Source organism: Brachycentrus maculatus, unplaced genomic scaffold, assembly GCF_059751285.1.
Source record: "Brachycentrus maculatus isolate JH-2025_06_01 unplaced genomic scaffold, ASM5975128v1 h1tg000196l, whole genome shotgun sequence".
Taxonomy (NCBI): Eukaryota; Metazoa; Arthropoda; class Insecta; order Trichoptera; family Brachycentridae; genus Brachycentrus; species Brachycentrus maculatus.
In genome coordinates, this window is record NW_028280947.1 from 1,878,256 (window position 1) to 1,902,811 (window position 24,556).

Here is a 24,556-nt window from a genome sequence, read left to right on the forward strand (position 1 = left end):
TCATATGAAAATGTACGATGAGATGCCTGAACGTATGAAGATTGAAAAGAGTCTGAAAGAATTTAAAATAAAGGTTTTGTTTTCTGTAAGAAGATGTGAATATATTTACAATGTAAATTAATTGTACAATTTAGTTTGTTTTAAATGTGATATAAGCTTACTAAAGAAATAAAAATTAATGCAATTTGAGAAAAATACATGAAATTTTCGTTCACAAGTAAAGCCGATGAAATTGACTCGTCTTCGAAGTTTTGACTATCGATGCACATCCTCCGAGTAGTGAACATTCCAATTTCATCGCCAGTTCCACTATTGAGTCCAATAAATATTTTTTTTAGCTTTCAATCGGACAAATTTGACTTCTTAAATGCGATAGCGATAGGTTCTTACATCACAAAAAAATAAAAATTTTAGTGAAAAGTTAAAATACATTTATTTGTGAATATTACTGACGTATCGACACTTCATATGGAAAATTCGATCTGTCAGTAATACTGACAAATTTAAACTTGTCTGAAGAAATAAATAATAACGCTCACTCCTTTCAAGAACGTCATAAATCAAAAAACTTGATTTTTCAGAACCTTTTTAAAGTTTTAAAATATAATACAATGTATTAAAAATAAATATTATCTATGAACTTTTTACTGTGCAACAGATCTTTTTAGGTAAAACCTGAAGGTTTTTTCTCCATTTGAAAAATATTTAGTTTAAGTAAAAAAAATAATTAAACAATACATTTTCTTCAAAATGCAAGAACAACGTTTTCTGCTCTGTAGCGGGTAAAGATTAAATTAAAAATCTGCCACTTTTGCTGGGATATAGTACATTTTCCGGGCATTCCGAAAACATGCACAACTGAAAATTGAAGATTTTCGATTCATGACATTCTTGAAAGGAGTGAGCGATATATGGAATTATTAAATAAATGTTTTTTTTTATTATTTCAGATTTCCTAGACACTCTGAGGCCAGTCTCCCCCGAGCCTCCTACTTCTCCTGCTGCTCCTCAGCGATTCCTCAAGATCAATGTCAGACACATCACCGATGGACAGGTACCTTTTATTTATTGTTTTAATTGTGTTATGGGTGGAATTGAAGCATCTTAAATACAATTATGTACTCCTACACGTGAAAATGATTTACTCTTCTTAACACATTTCGGACTGGTGTTTTTTACGCCTGCGGACTGCTGGCGACAGGATTTTATAATTGAGTACATATAGTTTAGACCTTAACCCATTCCACTCTGACCATTTTTTTGTATAGCTGATCAGCTACTCTGATAAAAAAAGCGACGTTTTTCTACCATTAAAATAAATATTTTGGTTCCCTAATTTTGGGACACTCTGTCTGGCAATTCGTATGACCGTGTTAATTAAGATTAACTGTATTTATCAGAAATATTTTTTGGTGGAATTTGGTAGTTGGGCGATAGAGAAATCAGTGATTAAAGTTATACCTGCGCCGGGCCAGACATTGTGGCCCACGGAGCTGCCTACTAGAATCATACGGGCCAGAATGTCTGGCCTACAGAGTGGTTAGAGTTAACAAAGAGATTGGTACATAATATTCTTATAAAAATTTCTTCTTTTCTGCCTTTGAAATGAAGCCGGCGCAGAAGGTAAAAATACCCTTCTGGTCTTTAAGCATTAATCAACCGAACGCGTAGAAATACCTTTCATAAGTATGTTAACACTTTTCTCGGATGCTGACACCATGTTGGTGTCCTGTGAAAACTATCGGGGAAACGCCTGTGACACCACATTTGTTTCATTTGTGACACTGTCCAATATCAAATGACAATATCCTCGAAATTTCCTGAAAATAGAGGGAAAGAATTGCGAATTCATGTGAAATGACTATGAGAATAGTAAAACTTGACAATTTGCTATCTCCCGAAAGCCTGGAAAAACCGCTGGCAGTAAATGAAATATTCTGAACCAGGCTATCGGCGCTAAATAAAAGAGCCCCGATCAAATGTGTGAACAGATTGGTGTTAACAGTCATCCATGTGTACATTTGCTAAACGAATACTCACTCCATGAATGAATTTAAAAAACAAATAATTGCAGGCAGTTATTTGGTGTATTGAACACCGTTATTGATTATGTAGTGCTGGTCCCAATGCGAATATCAAAGGTGATAAAACTGATTTTTTTTAGTCATTTTTCAACCATCAGTGTTGCCAAATTAAAGAGTTTTTTTAAATCTTCCTCTTCTTGTTGTTGCAGGCTTTGTGGCCTGTTTTTAACAGGTATTAACCTCGCGATGTCGATTCCCAGTTATCTTGGTGGTCTGGCTGGGAGTCGGCATCTTCCTTGGGTATTTTATAAAAAATATAAATTGTAAACGATTTTATTTATTAGACTTGAATGTAAAGGTAGAGACTGACCGGAGCATTATGTCGCAACGTAACACGTTATGATGCGAGCATTCAGGCAGTCAGTACAGCGAGCCGAGCGCCTCATCCATAGTTTCGGATGCTCGGTGATGCTCGCCGCGAGCGATGTTACGACGAAATGTTCCGGTCAGTCTCCACCTTAATATATGACTAGTTGTTATATTGGCCGAGGTTTGTTCCTTATACAGGTGTTTGAAATAAACAGGCACACAGTGCTCATGCACATAAATGAGAATAATTGAACGTGAATTATTTTGCCAGCCTTCCTAATATAATAGTCAACATGCTCGGCTACTGTACTGGAGGTCCCAAATTCGATTCCCAGGGAGGGATCAAATAAATATAAGCGAATTTTCACTCCAATATTTATTCAATATCACCCTGGACGGCTACCTGAAGCGGAGGGCTGATCACCTTTCCTTTATACATTAACGATCAAGATAACATTGCGTTTATATGATGCACGGCCCTATGTACCATTGAGGTGCGGATAAGGGTTTGAATGAAAATAAACTGTTATAAATCAGTGTAATCCAATAGTGAAATGCAGCACAATCACCGCTCCTGTATGTCTCCGGTGGGTATTGAACGACGCAAATCCGCGGTCCCGTAAAGGACCACTGGGCTAAAAGTTAAAGAAAAATCAAAGCAAAAACTTTTATAGGGAAAGTGGCAAGTTAAAAACCCTATGCGATTCGAAATATGAATTCCGTTTACATATTTATGTATATTATTTTGAGAAATAAAAAGACTTTGTTTTTTGATCCACTCACATTTTTATTAACCTACTAGTTTCGGCAACAACCTGTTACCCTCTTCATGACATTTATTCATACATTTAATTTATGACATAAATTAAATTAAGCCCTGAAGTGGGCAACAGGTTGTTGCCGAAACTAATAATAATAATAATAAAACCCTTATCCGCACCCCAATGGTGCATAGGGCACTGCGTCATATAAACGCAGTGTTATCTTGATCGTTTACACATGAAGGAAAGGTGATCAGCCCTCCGCTTCAGGTACCAGTCCAGGGTAATATTGAATAAATATTACAGTGAAAAAATCACTCATATTTATTTTACCCCCCATGGAAATCGAACCCGGATCCTCCAGAACGGTAGCCGAGCGTGCTGACCATTACACTACGGAAGCGGACGTTGCCGAAACTAGTTGGTTAATAAAAATGTGAGTGGATCAAAAAACAAAGACTTTTTATTTCTCAAAATAATATGTCAATATGATCCACAAAGTAAATGCTTTCAATATTCAAAACAACATATTTATGTATTCCGCTTGTTTTTCTGTCCAGGGTGTGGTGTCGGGAGTGCTGCTGGTGACCCCCAACGCCGTGATGTTTGACCCCAATGTGTCGGACACTCTGGTGCTGGAGCACGGCCCCGAGTCCTACGGGGTGATCGCTCCGATGGAGTTTGTAGTCAACGCGGCCATTTACTATGACATTGCTCATATGAGGACACATGACGCCAATCCCAACCTTACTAGGTACCCGCATCTTGCTTTTACAAAATTTTTATCTTTTTATCTTTTCCAGCTTTTAGTCAACTGCTCTACCCATACAAACTTATATGATACGACCTAATTATTATCGTCAGAATGCAACAAGCCGTATCCCGTACGTTCAGGTACAAAAAAGTATAACCGCAACCACAGAAACATTTGTGATATCGCTCACTCCTTTCAACAACGTCATATATCAAAAATTGACCATTTTCAGTTGTGCATGTTTTCGGAATGCTCAGAAAATGTACTTTATCCCAGCAAAAGCGGCATATTTTTAACTTAATATTTACTTGCTACAGGGCAGAAAGTGTTGTTTTTGCATTTTGAAGAAAAGGTACTGTTTAATTATTTTTTTAAATATACTAAATATTTTTCAAATGGAGAAATAACATTCAGGTTTTACCTAAAAAGATCTGTTGCACAGTAAAAATTTCAATAAGTGTCTTGATATTTATTTTTAATACATTTCATTATATTTTTTAACTTTAAAAACGATCTCCTGAAAAATGAAGTTTTTTTTATAAATGACGTTGTTGAAAGGAGTGAGCGATATGTCAAATTGTTCCTACTCGCCCTACGCATACCAATATATCATCCAGGGCGTTTGGTATTTCGAAGTCAATGCTGGCTACCTCATATCGAGATTATTATATATTTTTTAAAAAGAATAACCCACAAAGCCTTTACTTTTAGAGGCTCTTGCTCTTTGGAGCACATTGCCATTTTATTTGGGTTTTTTTTACTATCTTTTCTGCTGCTTTTTTGTTTTGTTAGGACTAATATGTTGACTTATCACATTTCAAAAGAATTGTTGACGTGTAATTTTGTTTCCATGTCAGCATGTATCTACCGAGCCGTTCACATAAATATTTATTTAGAGTTTTCGACAAAGTCTCACTTTATTTTTTATCTTGTTATGGGTCATTCTAACGTAACATTTTTCACAATTATTTTTATGGACTATGTGCATTGTTTTCTTTATTTTAATAGATTGGTAATAATAAATATTTAGATTTTTATGTCGTTTGACAAGAAAAAAAAAACAATTGTATATCAATGAAAAATCTCAAGATTTTGATATCTCAACATAGATGAAGAACAATATGGAAATCTGGCTATTTTGGGGGCTTGTGACCTGTCATAGGCTGGTTAAGTGATTTACACACATGTAACATTCACCCATGATTGACAATCACACTACTTAAATTTCGGAAGTTGTATATATCCTTTAATTGATACTTGGTGGTGACCATGTGGAGCGATAGAACTGAGTTCACTGGAGCCATCTATAGTTGGTTTGAGAAAGCTTTTATTTAGGAGAGACCCTTTTACTTCCACATTCTTCTTCATCTATGTTGAGATATTAAAATGTGAAAATATCGCAATAAGTGGAGAAACCCAGATTTGTGAACAAGGATTTAGACCCACTAAAAAATGTGACGGAAAAATCTTTAGATTAGTGACTAATAATTACAAAGGCTTGTCGACTAGTTAAGAAAAAAGCAAAAATGAGAACCACAAAGTAAACGCTGTAAATATTTAAAACTTTGAAAACCTAACCTAACCTAACCAAAAAGTAAAAGCCATAAATATTTTTTTTTTAAATCAATTTTTTTTATTTATTTTATAAATGTCATTATAATTTTGAATGACCCACATGCTATTTTGTAAATGTTTTTATAACGGTGGCTGCACAAACGCACGTAAAAGTTATTATTACGTAGTTATAATATGTAACAATTGAAATACAAGCAGTACTGCGTAACACGCGAAGACCACACAATATACATTATCAGATCTGTTTCAATGAAGCCAACAAGATTCTGCATCAAAATCTGATTGCACTGGATGTTTTTCATATTGCGATTTTGATTGTTAGCGATTTAAATATATATTAAAATTTAATCAAGTAATGTACATATGTAGTGGTTTTTATATTTATCTGTTTATATTTTTCAGGGGTGAGAAGCCAGAAATTTACTATATGAATAAACCAAATTCTCCCGATAAGGATTCCCTAGTCAAGGTAAGCCTTTAGCCATCTTTTTAACTAACTAACTAACTAACCATCGCGCCGCTTCACCACAGGGGTAGGCAGAGAGAATAGAACGCCACACCACTCTGTCCTTGCAAAAATTCTTCGCCTCTTCCACGTTCATGCATCTCCTCATACATACCCGCCGATTGTTTCGACTCCTAACCTGACCACTTTCAAGTATTTGGCATACTTGATCGTGCCAAGTTTTTCTCGGTCTTCCTCTGCTCCTTTTTCCAATTACATTCGCCTCATAAATTTGTTTTACCGTTCTTTCCTCACTCATTCGTTCTACATGTCCAAACCATCTCAACACTCCTTTCTTAATTTTATTGATAATGCTTGTCTCAGCTTTGCATTCCTTCCTTATTTAACATCCATCATACATCGTTTTGTCACGCATTCTTCTGAGAGATTGCATTTTGTCTGCATTCAGTCTACTTTTATCCTTCTTTTGCCAACTCCATGTTTCACTTCCATACATTAGGGCCGGAACCAGGTCTCCGTTGTGTATTGCTTGTTTAGCCATCTTTTTAACTTTGTTTTTTGAGGTTAATCTTTATTCACTACTTCATAGGACAATGAAACACCCGTTTATGCAGTTATAAATATTCCTTACCCAAAATAAATCAGTCCGCCTCCGTAGTGTAATGGTCAGCATGCTCGGCTACCGTTCTGGAGGTCCCGGGTTCGATTCCCAAGGGGGGTAAAATAAATATAAGTGATTTTTTCACTGTAATATTTGGACTGGTACCTGAAGCGGAGGGCTGATCACCTTTCCTTCATGTGTAAACGATCAAGATAACACTGCGTTAATATGACACAGTGCCCTATGCACCATTGGGGTGCGGATAAGGGTTTTAAAATAAATAGGGTTCGGTAAAATCTGAAGTAAATAATATGCGAAACCAAAAATAAATTGGGTTTTGAAAGGTGTTTGTGAAAATACGGATTTTTTTTACTATTTAATTTCTGAGATGGAATTTTTACACGATTTCAATAATGACTTGATTTGATATAGGTAGGTAAAGTAAAATCTTGCGGCCGTTTAGTGTACTATTTTGTTTGCGTATATCCATCTACAGTAATACCGTGTCAGCCAATAGGACGCGCTAAACGAATCAGCCCTACTTGAAGTCTATTTTCCACATATCTCTCACTCTTTTCAACTACGTTATTGATCAAAAATCGTCATTTTCAGTTGTGCGTGTTTTCGGAATGCCCAGAAAATGTACTATATCCCAGCAACAGTGGCATATTTTTAACTTAATTTTTACCCGCTACAGGGCAGAAAGTGTTGTTTTTGCATTTTGAAGAAAAGGTATTGTTTAATTGTTTTTTTAAATGGACTTAATATTTTTCAAATGGAGAAAAAACATTCAGGTTTTACCTAAAAAGATCTGTTGCACAGTAAAAAGTTCAATGATAATATTTATTTTTAATACATTGTATGTATTATATTTTTAAACTATAAAAACGATCTCCTGTAAAATCAAGTTTTTTTTTTATATGACGTTGTTGAAAGGAGTGAGCGATATATAAATGAGAATGAATTTGACTTTGACTTATTCTTTATATAAGTTACTAGGTAGCTTTAAGTGAGTGACTGCTCCCAAGCAGAGACTTATCTAGAATGCTGCTTGCCAGACTACGCGAGTTTATACGACAGGCAAATATATTTATACAGGCACCGTGGTGTAGTTGGGACGCTTGACTGCGAAACTGGCGTCGCGGGTTGGATTCCCGCCAATTGCTAAATAAATTCAAGAAATAATTATATTCACTTGGTCTGGGTGTTTGTGGAAAATTTTTCACATTTACCTTTCCTATCCTTACCATCCTACCTGCAGACAAGCCTTTAAAAACACAGGCTTTGCAGGTAATTTCTTTAAATATATATATTTTTTTAATATATATAAAATATACAATTGCGGGGTATTGTTATCACCAACCTACCCACATTCTTTTCAATTATTGAAAGCTGTCTCACCGCATTTCCAGATTTGAGACAGAAGCATCTAGACTTCCTGACAGACCTTCTCATTCCTTACAATAGTAATGTCCATTTGGTAACAGGATTTTTTTTTTAGATGGGAATTGCAATTATTATTTACCTTGCTTATTATGTACAAGGTTTACAAATCATTAAGTGGATTTTGTTTCTTTTAACTATTTAAATATGTAATTTGTTGACATCTCATCAAAGATGAAGAAGAATATTGAAGTCTGGGCATTTACGGGGCTGACGACAGCCAAGTCTGGTCCAGACTTCCATATTGTTCTTAATCTTTGATGAGATGTCAAAAAATAATATGAAAATAGCTCCTGTAATTGGAGATAATCCAGATATTGTGAACAAGTATTTGGACACACTCAAAATGTTGTATTTAAATATGTTTTTATTTGAATCTGTGTTGGGAACAGGAGGGATAATCTAGTGTTGGTTACAGGATGAAACCTTCCCCGAGCTGGCCGCGACCGCAGACAACGACTCTTCGGACGCCGCCGGCGAGAAAGATGAAGAAGAGGAGGAGGCGGCTCCGGCCGAGATAGGGGGCGTGAAGGTGCGCCACTTCTCGGAGCCGGCCGGGGGGGAGAGGGGCGGCGACGCCTTCCCCAAGGCCTTCGACAGGGAGCGCGTGACGCCCACCACACCGCAGGTCAGTGTGTAGCGCCGGAACATCTCGATCACCTCCTGTTCTCCCGGTAGATCAAACGATTTACAACCATTATTCGAAGCTGTCAAAAAACAAGAAAACTTTGAAAAATCTAGAAATTACAGAAAAAATTCTCTCCTCTGTAATATTTTTTACTAACACGTTGTTGGCAGGCTGTTTTTTCATCAATCCCGACCCTAATTAGTATATTAGTATACTAATTAGGGTCCTTTACTAACTATATTTATTGAGTTACCTTGTGGTAAAATTTTTCCATTTTTAATTTTTATGTTTTACTTAGTAAATAACACTATTTCTTATTGAAACGCGTGTCACAATAGATTTTAAGAAATAATGGTTTTTACTAAATGAAACTTAAATTTTAAAATCCTATACAAGTAACTGCAAACCCAACCCCGATATGTACAATGTTTTTTGGCATCTCTCGCGCCCTTCCAAAAGTAAGCAATATATACGTATACACTTATAAGCGTCTCCCGCTCTCTACCAACAGTATGTTAAAGACGCTTAAAAGTATGTTTTAAGCGTTTCCCGCAAACAATGTGTTAAGTATCAAGAGCAATATATAAATAGTTAAGTAGTGTTTTTTTTGTTTTTATCATTATCAAAACAAGCCAAGTACAAATTCATGTTTTAATCATTCGTTCCAAAGGAAATGAAACTAAACATTCATTGTTTCGTTAACCTGTGGAGTAGTAATAACTTACTAATGCCTCAAGACAATTATTGCACTTGCAAAAAATTATTCAATTCGCTGCTCAACAGGTTAAAATAGTATAAATAATAAATAATAGTTTAAATAATAGTAATAGTTAAATAATATATTGTCTCAAAATTCTTCACCATTGCTTTCCATTTTTCCTTTGTTTTCAAACTCCGCCCCTTGACTAACCCTTTCCCTTTACTTTCCCCTCTCCTTATTTATAGAACAATTTTATATTTTATATTTTAGTTATTATACAGACCTGAATGATGGAAGTTTAACTTCTGAAACATGTAGTCTATAATAAAACTCAAGTGGTAAAAAACAAGTGTTTTCTTTAATCATTGTAAGGTTAAAATAGTTTCGTTAATTTAAAATACGTTTTAATTATTTTGTTGTCCATTATTTCACTGCGTGATGTGATTGATGGTAGTGAGACAAGCTTCCGCCTTGGATTGCTAGACAATTCCGTAGGGTAATTTATATTGTGTCAATGTATTTTTTTGTTTGTTTTGCTAGATCTAGCCGAGAGACTTATTTTATTTTGCATTACTGCTACACACCGCACAGAAACACACACTTCACAATTTTCACGTTAGTTCTACGAATTAATGACATACATAGAAATGGAAAACTTCAAACATTTTGTGCACTTATCGTAATAAAACATATTGTAATATCTCCGGCTGGTAAACATTCCAATCTCTTGTCACATCTCTAATTCAGTATACTAAATTTTTCCGTGTTATGTTTGATAATCGCTTCATCACTATTGAACGAATCAGACATTGTAAGGGCAAAAACAATAGATTTTTTTAAAGAAAAAATTATATTTTTTGTTTTGAATATTAAAAGCATTAACTTTGTGGATCATATTGATATATTATTTCGAGAAATAAAAATACTTTGTGCTCTGATCCACTCACATTTTTATTAACCAACTAGTTTCGGCAACAAGTAATAAAAGTAACCCTGAAGAGGGCAACAGGTTGTTGCCGAAACTAGTTGGTTAATAAAAATGTGAGTAGATCAGAACACAAAGTATTTTTATTTTTCGAAATAATATTTTTTTGCTAAAAATTACTCAAAGCAGTATAATTAATAGCCAGCAACTTAATTTTCCCAGGTAACGTTTAACGTAATTGAATTTTTTGCTTAAAACACTGTTTTTTTATTGAAGAAACAAGTTTTTCTTCAAAATAAACATATGGTTTTGAAAAGAAAAGAGTTATTAAAAGGTTAGATTTAAAAAATATTTAAAAAAAGTATTTTTCCAATATATATTCTAAAAAAAAAAAAGTTCCAATATATATTCTAAAAAAAATTGTGCGCGGAATTCAGTACTGCTTCTTGCACAGCTGGTCACATACTGAATTGTATATTTGAGAGTACAGCCCTTAACTTTATTTGTGGATATTATTGACGATTAGAACTTTTAAAACATAACCTCCCAGCTCAACTGCCATAATACACCGGCGTCATCGTTGATATATCGGCCAGCCGCGCTTTTGGCAAAGAATACCAGAGTCGATATATCGATTCTCAGCACTCTAATTGTTAGTATAACGAATCTCTCAGGCTTGGGATTAATATGGAGTCAAATAATCAGAGAAGGTAGAAAAGTTTCACAGCCTTTTGTGACGTGTTTATATCGTAAGTGCACATTATTATTTGAAGGAACACAATTGTACACACTCACACACAAACTGTTTGGCCGTAGCGATGTAGTTTTAGATGTGATTTGTTACTCTGCAGCAAGTCAATGAAGAACGGAGAAAATCCTTGCTGGACCACCATTGGGCCGTGCCAATCAAGGAACGGATGTCCATCGACCTAACTCACGAGGTAAAACAAACTGGCTTTACAATAATTTACTAACTCGCATTCTTCTCTTTCGTAATTTGAATGTTTTATTTTATTACGTCTGTCGTGTATTCCATCCAAAAGTTATCAATTATGTACCATATCATATTAATTATGTAAGACCTCCAGGCCTTTTGAAACCATGATTGAAATAAAATACATTTTGCACAGTATACATGAAACCTTTTAAAGGATTGAAAAATTCTGAATTTGGAGGGAAATCTTTACAATAAGTTCAAGTTTAATAAGTGACAAATTTATATTGTGGGACTATTCGGAATCAATCGATTTGGTGGCATATTTTTGACACTGCATTTGAAGATTTGATGTTCATCAGAGTTAATTTTCTCTGACAGAGGTTGTAAAGCATTTTTTAAAATAGAATTCTCTTAGTTAGCCAGCTGAATTTTTTGCTAGGAATAGAGTGGTTATCAATTCTTTTTTGAGCTTAGTCCTTCTTAAGTTTAGTTATAATACATTGTTTACGGCGTGCACATATTTTGCATTTCAGAAACCTTTTGTTGTGTCTATTTTTGTGCCAATCAGTTACCTTCAACTTCATATACAAAAAACAAGTCTAATTTCTTGTAATGCTTTGCTGTGCAGCAAACAAAAATATATATACACAAAAATATTATTGATTCTTTTCTGTCATCATTCTTTCGACGCAATCGAATATCGCCCGGTCAAATTACATTTCTTTGACAAACTTCACCGTAACCAATGTGTGAAGGATCTTTTTTGTTTGTTTTAATGATGTTAAAAAAATAATTATGGCAAATATAACTGTTACATATTCAGATATATATATATATATATATATATATATATATATATATATATATATATATATATATATATATATATATATATATATATATATATATATATATATATATATATATATATATATATATATATATATATATATATATATATATATATATATGTATATATATATATATATATATATATATAATATAAAACCCTTATCCGCACCCCAATGGTGCATAGGGCACTGCATCATATAAACGCAGTGTTATCTTGATCGTTTACACATGAAGGAAAGGTGATCAGCCCTCCGCTTCAGGTACCAGTCCAGGGTAATATTGAATAAATATGACAGTGAAAAAATCACTCATATTTATTTAACCCCCCTTGGGAATCGAACCCGGGACCTCCAGAACGGTAGCCGAGGGTGCTGACCATTACATTACGGAGGCGGACAAACAACAACAACAAATTCAGATATACCGAGTTAAAAAATCTCAATCACTAACATAATTGACCTGGCATAAATTAAAAAATCGGGAGTTCACATCGGATTTGCTCCTGAACCTATAAATATCGCGGATCATCATCATTGGGCATTATTTCTATAGTTGTTTTTGAGGTCCTCTATCACCCTGCTTTCATTTATCGTGTGCCGTTGGAATACCATGTATAAATAATAAAATAAAACATTAAAATTACATTTGGACCTTTCTTCAGTCACAAGATGTGTGCTCTTTATCTTTATGCACAGTCTCTTCATTGTTGTAAAGGTAACTATTTTTATTTTCTCTTTTATATGGCAGTATCCATTAGAATTTCATTTTTTTTTATTTTTTTTTATTTTTATTTTATGCAGTAACTTCACTTTTAAACAGTTACCCCTCGTTTTCCATAAGGATTAAATTCTGACCAAAAGTTGCTAATAAAATTACTACATAGATTGAATGTAAAATAATGGGAGTGTAAAAAAGTATTGCAGTTTTCAAATTTCAATGTAATAAGACATGATTTTTTTCCTTTCTTCAAGTTATTACATATGATGGAAAAGGTTGAGTGTAATAAGAAGGAGAAAGAAGTCAGATTTTATATATCAATTTTATTAGGTTTCAAAGAGTTGTAAATATGATAGACTGGTCTAAAATAATTCTAAGACCATCTAGTAAAAAGTAAATTTATTGTACTGTAGAATCTGTATTTGGTCTACAATAATGAACATATCGACATGATTCATTGTTTCCCTGACACTTTGATCAATACCACGATCTAAATATTTTTTTTGTACTGGGCTCAAGTAACACATCAAAGTTCAAGTAGCCCCGTTCTATGGTATCATTAAAATTCATAGTATTAATTTGGCAGTCACTTTTTGTAATTTCTTTTCATGTTTAATTAAATTTTTAACTAGTACCACTTTTTCTTAAAATCTATTGTGACACATGTTTCGATGCATTCCGCATCATTTTCAAACACTGTACACAAATGAATACCTACTGACTATAAAACCCTTATCCGCACCACAATGGTGCATAGGGCACTGTGTCTTATAAACGCAGTGTTATCATGATCGTTTTACACATGAAGGAAAGGTGATCAGCCCTCCGCTTCAGGTACCAGTCCATTGTAATAGTGTATAAATATTACTGTGAAAAAATTTGTTATATTTAGTTTTACCCCCTTTGGGAATCGAACCCGGGACCTCCAGAACGGTAGCCGAGCGTGCTGACCATTACACTACAGAGGCGGACTGACTTGCCTATCAAAATAAACAAACGATATAAGATGGTGCATCACGCACGCATTGTATCATTCATCATATTTTATAAAGAAATATGTTTATTAATCAGACCATTGATAAAAAATTCTCATAAAACGAGGGATTACTGTTTTAACACTATTTATTTTATTCTAAATTTTATTATTTATTGAAACTACATGCATCTCTGATGACTTGAAGTCAATTTTTTTTATCAGGCTTTCTTTTACCAATGCGAATTTTCCGCTTTATTTTTTTATTATATTATAATTTTTTATTATGAAAATAGCATTTTTCGAGTATTCATCGCTTCAAATTGGTTGACCCAGCATGTTGACGCAGGTGTCATTCTGCCTTTGTTTACGCACGGGAGGAAACATTCGTGCGCCGTATCACAAATTATTCTTCGATCCAGCACTTAATGGATTTTGGTTTTGAATAAATTTGAATACGAACATTTCCTGGTCTGGTGTTTTGGCAAATTTTCAAAAGTGCTCATCTGGTATTCATATTAGCAGCGTCTGCCGCAAAGTGTCCTCGCGCCGTGTTGAATAAACATTCTGTTTTCGTTTTGGAGACAAAACGGTCACGAGGAATGACTGTTGTATTGCATAATGCATACAATTTTGCACGTACAACTGATTGTACTGTATTTTTTGTTTATCTTTTATACGAGCATAAGCTTCTACTCGTTTGCGAGTGATTTTGGCTCTTATAGACAAAATAAATAAATGAATTATAATAATAATAAATAATAATAAAACCCATATCCGCACCCCAATGGTGCATAGGGCACTGCGTCATATAAACGCAGTGTTATCTTGATCATTTACACATGAAGGAAAGGTGATCAGCCCTCCGCTTCAGGTACCAGTCCAATTACCAATTTATTACCAATTTAGAAACCTTGTTCTTGAAACCTTGTTCATTTCTAAATTGATTCATATATATAGAACTTCCAAGAATTTGAGTAGTGTGGTTGTCAATAATGGGTAGAATTGGTGAATGTTACACGTGTGTAAAGTGATCACTTAAACCAGCCTATGATGGTCGTAAGCCCCGTAAATGCCCAGACTTCCATATTCTTCTTCATCTTTGATGAGATGTCAAAAAAAAATAATAATAATATGAAAATAACTCCTGTAATTGGAGATAATCCAGATTTTGTGAACAAGTATTTGGACACACTCAAAATGTTGTCAATCGCATTATGTTTATAATCTACTTTTCATTGTTATGATAGATCTCGTAAAGTCGCATTGAGGTGAAGGACTTTATGTGGTTCTGACCTTTGTCTCTATATGAACATGTGCATTGACGCTAACTTGTAAAATAACAGATTTGCAAATAGAGCACTTTCACGGGACATATCAATGAGTAATTTATAAGACTTTGTCAAAAACCCAATGGCTTCATTTGTCCTCAAATTTTCTTTTCTTTTTCTTGCTTGTTATTTTTACTATCGTAGATTAAAATTAAAAGAAACCACATCACTAGCACCATTGCGAGTGTGGAAAGTGAGTGTGAAACGATACGAGCACTTCAGACTTTGTCAAAACACCAATGGGATTATTTTCTTTTGCTCGCTTGTTATTATTATTGTCATGGATTAAAAATAAAAGAAACCACAACACCAGCACCATTGTGAGTGTGGAAAGTGAGTGTAGAACGATATGAGCACTTCAGACTTTGTCAAAACACCAATGGGATTATTTTCTATTGCTCGCTTGTTATCATTATTGTCATGGATTAAAAATAAAAGAAACCGCAACACCAGCACCATTGTGAGTGTGGAAAGCGAGTGTAGAACGATATGAGCACTTCAGACTTTGTCAAAACACCAATGGGATTATTTTCTTTTGCTCGCTTGTTATCATTATTGTCATGGATTAAAAATAAAAGAAACCGCAACACCAGCACCATTGTGAGTGTGGAAAGCGAGTGTAGAACGATATGAGCACTTCAGACTTTGTCAAAACACCAATGGGATTATTTTCTTTTGCTCGCTTGTTATTATTATTGTCATGGATTAAAAATAAAAGAAACCGCAACACCAGCACCATTGTGAGTGTGGAAAGCGAGTGTAGAACGATATGAGCACTTCAGACTTTGTCAAAACACCAATGGGATTCATTTCTTTTGCTCGCTTATTATTATCACTATCGTGGATTCAAAAAGTAAAGAAACCACGTCACTAAGTATGAAAAGCGAGCGCGATGCCTCGGGAGAAGTGGCGAAGGGGGCCACGCCGCCGCCGACCTACTAAGCGCGGCGCTCTCCGCAGGTGTCGGAGGAGGAGGAGCCCCGCGAGCTGCCGGAGCGCCGGCCGGGGGCCGAGCTGCCCGCGCTGCACCTGGTCAAGCTCTCCTGCCACGACTCGGGCATCGACATCCGCGACCCGCTGCCCGCCATCGCGCCCAATAACACCAAAAAGGTGCACACAACAGGGGTATAACATCTCAGCAAATGAGTTTTTTCATAGGAATGTTCACAAGAGGTGGGATTGGACTAATTTTTTTTCCGCTTTTTTTTTTCTTTGGAACTAACTTAACTATAAGATCTGGGCTCATGCATTCGACGACATCCATTCATACATTACATTTTTGGTCGGTTGGAATATACATTTCAAAGCAATAAGCCCGCCAATGTAGCACTATATTATAAATAAATAAATACATACATTGTTAAAAATTTTATTGAATATATTGATTTCTTCTTAAATTCACAAACATATTTCAATATTAAATGTCAGTTTCTTCCTCTAACAGGAATTATTAAGAGCAGTTTATTATTTGAGTGCTGTCAAATTTATTTTTTAAATATTCTAGTGACTTCTAGTGACAATTGGCATGATAGAGTTTAATTCGGTGTGTGTTCGGAGTACTGGTGTGGAATGAGCTGGATGACCATCTTTGGTAGCTAAATATTGTGTTTTCACCTAGAGGGATTCATATTCAGCTCCCAAATATTGTAACCTGGCTCATTTCCTTGCCAGGACTTCAATCTGTATTCAGATACTCATTCAACTGAACTTTGCTCTGCGAATGGTTCAGCATACGCCAAATGTATTATAACTGTTTGGATTTCTTCCGCGTAATTTCTCAACATTTTAGTACACTTTTATGATATAACTATGTCACAATTTAAATTTTAATATTAATATATATATATTTTGCCAAATCAATGGTAGAAGATTACCAATAAACCAGGTGATATTCAAAAAAATAAATCGATGATATTGTATAAGACAGGGTTTTAAAATTATGTTTGAAAAGTTTACTTTTGAAAAAAATAATAAAAAACAAACATTGTTTTTAACCACTTTTATTTTGGCACTATGCTTTCAACCGATATCGAGAAATACAAACAAAAACTTGTCTTCTTCATCCTTGAAAATGACAAGGTTTTTTTCGAAACCAGTTGAAATAATAGCACTAAAACAAAAGGTTAAAAAATGCTTAAAAAATCAATGTTTGTGGTTTATTAATTTTTATAACTTTTATGCGTTTATGTAAGGTACTCTAAACAAGGAACTCTCTTAATTGTCCTAGTAAGAAGAACTGCAACTTTCTTTGGCTTCCATTATGAAAACACTTCACGCTTTGGGTGTTTGACTCTCCTGACATTTGATTTTATCATTATCCATACATTCTTCTTTTCTTTTGAGGGGTCTTGGATCGATTTTGTCATTGGCTATACGGAAACAACCCACTAACGGTCACATTCATTGGTCATCACAACTCTCAACGCCGTACGACATTATTTCCAAAGCAGAAATAAGAAAAACATGCGAAAACTCATTTGCAAATGGTACCTGGTTTATTTGATAACAGAACATTCCGCAGTTTGGTTTGTGATCAAATAAATACATGCGTTATTGTCCATTTATATAGTTTTTAAATCAAGTATTTTGCTGGTGCATTTTTTCCGCTGAACTCATTTGTCTGTTCATGTGATCATTTGATTTAATTGAATGTACATCTCGGATTGTAAATACGAGAAAATATAACTGCAAAATTCTTTGACTCTTGAGCAGAAAAATGGGTTTAGTTTTTTTTTCACACCCCGTGTTTTTATTTTATTTTAGTTTTTCAATAGCTATTTGTCACATAGAAAAAATAGTTTGCCGTAAGATTTTGATAATTTTGCAACATGTGTGTCTCTGTAGCACTTGAATTTTTTCCTTCCTTTAATTTGTACTGCAGCCTGCAATTTAGAACTCCAGGCAAAGTATTTAGTAATTTTGAATATATGCCATTTGAATTCTAAATATATTTTTTTTAATTACGAATGATTAAAATACCTCTTTCTGCATCTCCAACCATTTTTTCACTCTTTTCACACATATTTCTGAATCTTTATTATATTTTGGTTGAGTTCTATTATAATTTTACGCACTTTTTAAAAATAATTTCCCCTTCTTTACATAATCTTATTGAATATTTCTATGACTAAGAAAATGGGGCTTGTTTTATCTTTGCCAATAATTAATTTTTAAGGATTATATAGATGTATATGTATATGTAGATGTATATGTTTTTACATATACATCTGCATCATAGGTCCCTGACGGGAGAAATACTGCTCCCAAGTGAATTTATTTCCATGTGTTGATAAATATAGATAAAGGTTGGGAACTTAAAGGTTGGGATCTAAATGGTACTTACCTGCGCAAGTTCACTTTCAATCCACAGGTGTAATTTGCAATTTGTCTACTCGGTGGTAAGTGGAGGATGCAGACTTACAGCTTGAGGCAGCTCTGCTGTCCAAACTTAAAACACAATAAGGGACATTTTTTTTGTAGTACGTTTTTTTTTGCATTTTTGGACTAAGTAGAATCTACTTAGTCCAAAAATGAAAAAAAAACCTACTACAAAAAAAATGTCCCTTACTGTGTTTTGAGTTTGGACAGCCGAGCTGGGGTCATCTGTTTTGGACTGCCAGTGTTAGGGATTCTATGTATAGAATTAATTCTTGCTTAGAATTAATATCATTCTGTGCACATTTAATCGCGGCTGACAGCAGCAGTCGGTTACAATTGCTTAAAATCGTGGAAGATTCCGGCCCAATATGACTTGGAAATGTCATTCTTTGATCACACCTGCACTGTATTTTTAGAAATCTTTGTCATGTGTCATATCAAGTCCCCCCCGACGTCTACTATAACTTGAGAGTATGTGTCCTGTCTCAGGCAGCTTTAAATAGTGCCTCAACTGTTTTAATCCCCGTTCAATCTCATATATTCCGGAGCCAGGAGATCTGCCTTCTCCCCTCATCAACCTTCTATTAGGTACAATATAGCTTGTACTTCTCTCCTCTAAGCACTTGCCCAGATAGGGCACCTTCCGGACTTTGATGCCAGTCAGCAATCGTCTCTCTACTCTTGCTCTTTGGAGCATATTTCTATCACGGACCATATTGTTTCATGGAATGCGTAGCATTCTACGATGTAGCCACATCTCGAATGCCTCTTACCGGCACATATATAGGGTCTACGATTCAATATATTTTGTTTATTAAACTTTTAAATCTCAACACATCTTATGCGGGAGGCAAGTTTTACAGTCCTCAGTCCGCCAATACCCATTTGCAATGTAATCACAATTACCAACAATGTTACCACTGTAGCGAGAGGCTGTGATCACGATTCTGCTTCTTATATTGCGATATTTAATGCCCAGTAAATCGATAGTCTACAAATTGATTTTCTTTAAACCCAGGTAACTTTTAACTTAATTACTATTTAAAACGCTGTTTTTGTATTGAAAAAATCAGTTTTTCAATATATATTCTAAAAAAAAACACAAGTTCCCATATTTATTCTAAAAATAAAAATTTGTGGCCCCGCTTACTAAATTCTATGTTTGCCAGTAAAGCCTTGAGGTTTATAGTGACTTTGTTAAATTTTTGGTTAAAATGTGTAGACTTGATATCGGAAACATTTTAAATATTTTTTAATGATTTATATGGTATCACAATTCCAAGCGGGATATGCTTGCGACACTCATTAACTTACGCTGGATAGGCCCACCATAAGATGTGTAAAAGCCCTTTTATCCAGAGTGCAATTCCTGTATGGCTGTTGGGTGGTCAACTACTGGAGTATGTATAGCGAAACATTAAAAATGTTTCAATGGATTGTTGGGTAATATATCCAAAATTAAACAAGGTTTATTGGATTGAATTCTACATTTATTTATGTATATGTTAATACGTGACGCGTTTCGTCTTGTTCAGACATTATCAAATAACAAGACGAAACGCATCACGTATTAACATATACATAAATAAATGTAGAATTCAATCCAATAAACCTTGTTTAATTTCGGATAAACATATTACCCAACAATTTAATATGGAATTCTACCAACTGTCCCAGTTACAATGCATATGTTTCAATGATTTACATACTGTTGCAACTATGAGCAGAATATGCCCGCAACACTCATCAACTTACGCTGGATAGGCCCCCCATAAGATGTGTAAAGATCCATTGAATCCTTCGCCTTGTTGCAATGCCCCTATCGCTGTCGGGTGGTCGTGTACTGGAGTGTGTTGTCCCGGCAGGTGTACAGCGACGCGGACATCGTGCTGTCGCAGGACTGGGTGCCCCCGGTGGCCATCGTGAGCGCGGCGGAGCCCCCGCTGTCAGCGCCCCCCGCGCCCTCGGACGAGCGGGTCCCGCGCAAGCACGCCGTCTCCTTCTCGCTGGACACCACGGTGCCCAACGTGCCCACCACGCCTGACAAAAAGACCAAGGTACATTTTTATATATACTGACTCGAGTGTTATGTTTGTTTTCAGTTTTGTACTGACATTTCTTGGTGGAACTGCATTTATAGAATAAAATAACAACTATGTAATTTTTCCCACATGAATTTTATTTGACCAGCAACTGGGTTTCGTCGTAACCTTGTCAAATAAAATTCATGTGGAAAAATTCAAACCCTTATTCACACCGCAATGGTGCATAGGGCACTGCATCATATAAACGCAGTGTTACCTTGATCGTTAACACATGAAGGAAAGGTGATCAGCCTTCCGCTTCAGGTCCAGGGTAATATTGAATAAATATTAGAGTGAAAAAATCCCTTATATTTTTTTGACCCCTTTTCCTGGGAGTCGAACCCGGGACCTCCTGAACGGTAGCCCAGCGTGCTGACCATTACACTATACATACAGGTCTTACAACATATCTTGGATATTTTTACTTTGCTCTCAGTATTCATGTGTATTTTTACAGTATTCATGTTATTCTTCTATATTTTTTCTCTCAGGCAGCCAGATATTGCAGACGCTCATTGACCTGTCTAAGGTATAATAAAATATCCTTTGATTTGTCCGCCTCCGTAGTGTAATGGTCAGCACGCTCGGCTACCGTTCTGGAGGTCCCGGGTTCGATTCCCAAGGGGGGTAAAATAAATATAAGTGATTTTTTTACTGTAATATTTATTCAATATTACCCCGGACTGGTACCTGAAGCGGAGGGCTGATCACCTTTCCTTCATGTGCAAACGATCAAGATAACACTGCGTTTATATGACGCAGTGCCCTATGCACCATTGCGGTGCGGATAAGGGTTTGAATGAAAAAAAATGACAGGTCTTACACATATCTTGGATATTTTTACTTTGCTTACATGTGCTTATTCTTCCATATTTTTTCTCTCAGGCACCCAGATACTGCAGCCGCTCATTGACCTGTCTAAGGCGAAATAAAATATCCTTTGATTTGTCTAGATGCTGAAGAGACTGTCGTATCCCCTGTCCTGGATGGAGGGTCTGGCGGGAGACAGCGGAGGCAACAGCTCCAGCGGCTCCCAAGGAGACTCGCTGCCCACCTCCGCCGACAGCCACAACTCGGGAAGCGTCTTCTCCAAAGTCTTCAACAGGTACACCCAATCATACACAGCAAAAACCGTCATCTACATAATATCAGACTCGATGTGACAGATATTACCCATGGCTACCTTTTAAAATCTAGGATCTTTATTTTAACCACTTGATGCTTTTGAATGAGCAGTGTTTGGGGACGGCACATGTCGCTCACTCCTTTCAAGAACGTCATAAATCAAAAATCGTCAATTTTCAGTTATGCATGCTTTCGGAATGCCTAGAAAATGTACTTTATCCCAGCAAAAGCGGCATATTTTTAACTTAACATTTACCCGCTACAGGGCAGAAAGTGTTGTTTTTGCATTGTGAAGAAACGGTATTGTTCAATTATTTTTTTAAGTATACTTAATATTTTTCAAACGGAGAAAAATTCCTTTAGGTTTTACCTAAAAAGATCTGTTGCACAGTAAAAAGTTCAATAAGAGTCTTGGAATTTATTTTTAATACATTGTATTATATTTTTAAGCTTTAAAAACGTTCTCCTGAAAAATCAAGTTTTTTGATTCATGACGTTCTTGAAAGGAGTGAGCGATGTGTCTTATCGCGCCAACCTGAGCACTACTCGGGTGTTTCATGATGGTTTGCGTTACATGAGATAAACAAGGGAACTGAGTCGCCAGTTGCCACTTGAGGCTTTTTATTGGAATTTATTGGAAATTCTTCGATAATTTACCAAATTTACAAAAAATTTTATTACTGCTTTTTTCTTATTTTATTTTTTTTTAAACCCAGGTAACATTTAACGAAATTGCATTTTTTGGTTACAACACTGTTTTTGTATTGAAAAAATAAGTTATTCGTAGAAATGAATATAAGCTTTTGAAAAGAAAAGAGTTATTGAAAGGTAATTCCAATAATCAAATTCCAATAGTGAAATTCCAATATTTATTCTTTAAAAAAAAAACGCAAACAATACGTGCGGCTTGTCGCACAGCCTTTGCACATTTCGCTCACTCCTTTCAAGAACGTCATAAATCAAAAAACTTGATTTTTCACGAGAACATTTTTAAAGTTTAAAAATATAATACAATGTATTAAAAATAAATACCAAGCCACTTACTGAACTTTTTACTGTGCAACAGATTTTTTTAGGTAAAACCTGAAGGTTTTTTCTCCATTTGTAAAATATTAAGTTTATTTCAAAAAAATAATTAATCAATACCTTTTCTTCAAAATGCAAAAACAACACTTTCTGCCCTGTAGCGGGTAAATATTCAGTTAAAAATTTGCCGCTTTTGCTGGGATATAGTACATTTTCTAGGCATTCCGAAAACATGCACAACTGAAAATTTATGATTTTTGATTTATGACGTTCTTGAAAGGAGTGAGCGATTTGTGAGTACACCTTTTATTAAAAAAATAAAATAACCCTATATTTTTGTGAAAAAACACGAGCACAATGTGGTTAAAATGATATTTAAAAAAAATCATTTTCTGTTCAATGTGATTGATTCAATGCAATCGTAACAAAATCATAATTGCATATGGGTAGTAAATTAATAAAATAAAATTGGTATAAAAAAAATTTTAGTATGTGTCATATATATAATAATATTGACATATGAAATCTGTAGGGTCAATAACTGAGGAGTGTCAATAATAATCCCGTTTACCCCGCATATATATATATTTATAAATGAGAATGTATTTATTTATTACACATTATATTTAATTAACAAAAAAATGTCCCCATAACGAAAATAACATGAGCTTTATATACTAACCCATTTATAGATATTAATGTAATACACTTATCCCTTGGTTTACATCATTTTTAAGAAAATTCTGGTTATATGTCATAATAATAATAATAAAACCCTTATCCGCACCCCAATGGTGCATAGGGCACTGTGTCATATAAATGCAGTGTTAATCTTGATCGTTTACACATGAAGGAAAGGTGATCAGCCCTCCGCTTCAGGTACCAGTCCATGGTAATATTGAATAAATATTACAGTGAAAAAATCACTTATATTTATTTTACCCCCCTTGGGAATCGAACCCGGGACCTCCAGAACGGTAGCCGAGCGTGCTGACCATTACACTACGGAGGCGGACAAAATATTTCATACCCTAATAATAATAAAAAATTACATTTTATGCGGAATACTGTTTTATTAGTGCCAATAATAAGATCTTCAATTTAAGGCAGCTAATATTTTTATTATTATTATTGACCTTATCACACTTTTGAGATACTTGGTTACAATTAATAAACATATTTACTGTAATGTGTGACACATCCCATTTTACAATTTACGGGAAAAAATGTATTTTGCGAATGGTCACCTTTCCATTGTTGTTTTTGCTTGACTCTGTTGAAATGTTACTAGGTTAATCGAGGGATATGTGTATTTTACTAATGAATTAATGCTAGCACTTGCTAACGAATATCACAAAACCCATACTTCAACCGAGAACTGCAATGGCAGCATGATGAACGATATTCAACACTCTGTTTAAAAAAATATATCAACATGCTCTATTTATAGCAGGGCTGTGCAAACTACGGCCCAAATTTATTCTGTAGAAAATTGTTTTATTTTACTGGCATCCCAAATAAATTATTTAATATAATCCAGACCAATTTTTAAAGTTCTATTAGATTTTTGAAATTTATTTCATAATTGATGCCATTCTTGCTTGTTTTATTCATTTGATTATTTTTTATTTTGACTGACCATCCTGAGGAATTTTGCCACCCAAATAAAATCGGTTGGTCCTAAAGAAAGGTGGATAGTTGTCTTCAAGCTTTTGGATTGATTCGTTTATTGTCGTAGACTGCTGATTATATACAAAGGTTAGTCTCCTCCGACAATTTGAGTTAGAGATGTGACATGTCATATTTAATATTTTTTTCTCAATTTGTCTACTAGTGAGAATGACATAAAACATTGTACGAAAAAAAGGGACAGATGTCTGTCAGATA

At 34.8% G+C, this 24,556-nt stretch overlaps 1 protein-coding gene across 22 annotated transcripts in view; it reads left to right on the forward strand.

The window, feature by feature from the left end:
• mtd (TLD domain-containing protein mustard) overlaps positions 1 to 24,556 on the forward strand; it is a 315,010-nt gene that overhangs the window by 249,259 nt on the left and 41,195 nt on the right. For 11 of the 22 annotated variants that reach the window (XM_088263104.1, XM_088263103.1, XM_088263107.1 and 8 more), the window contains 8 exons: positions 951 to 1,054; positions 3,715 to 3,908; positions 5,886 to 5,952; positions 8,412 to 8,621; positions 11,098 to 11,187; positions 16,017 to 16,181; positions 20,300 to 20,491; positions 21,472 to 21,623. In XM_088263104.1, coding sequence (XP_088119230.1) covers positions 951 to 1,054; positions 3,715 to 3,908; positions 5,886 to 5,952; positions 8,412 to 8,621; positions 11,098 to 11,187; positions 16,017 to 16,181; positions 20,300 to 20,491; positions 21,472 to 21,623 — 1,174 coding nt within the window. The remainder of the gene's footprint in view (positions 1 to 950; positions 1,055 to 3,714; positions 3,909 to 5,885; positions 5,953 to 8,411; positions 8,622 to 11,097; positions 11,188 to 16,016; positions 16,182 to 20,299; positions 20,492 to 21,471; positions 21,624 to 24,556) is intronic. The other 11 variants (XM_088263106.1, XM_088263119.1, XM_088263105.1 and 8 more) reach the window with 2 other exon arrangements.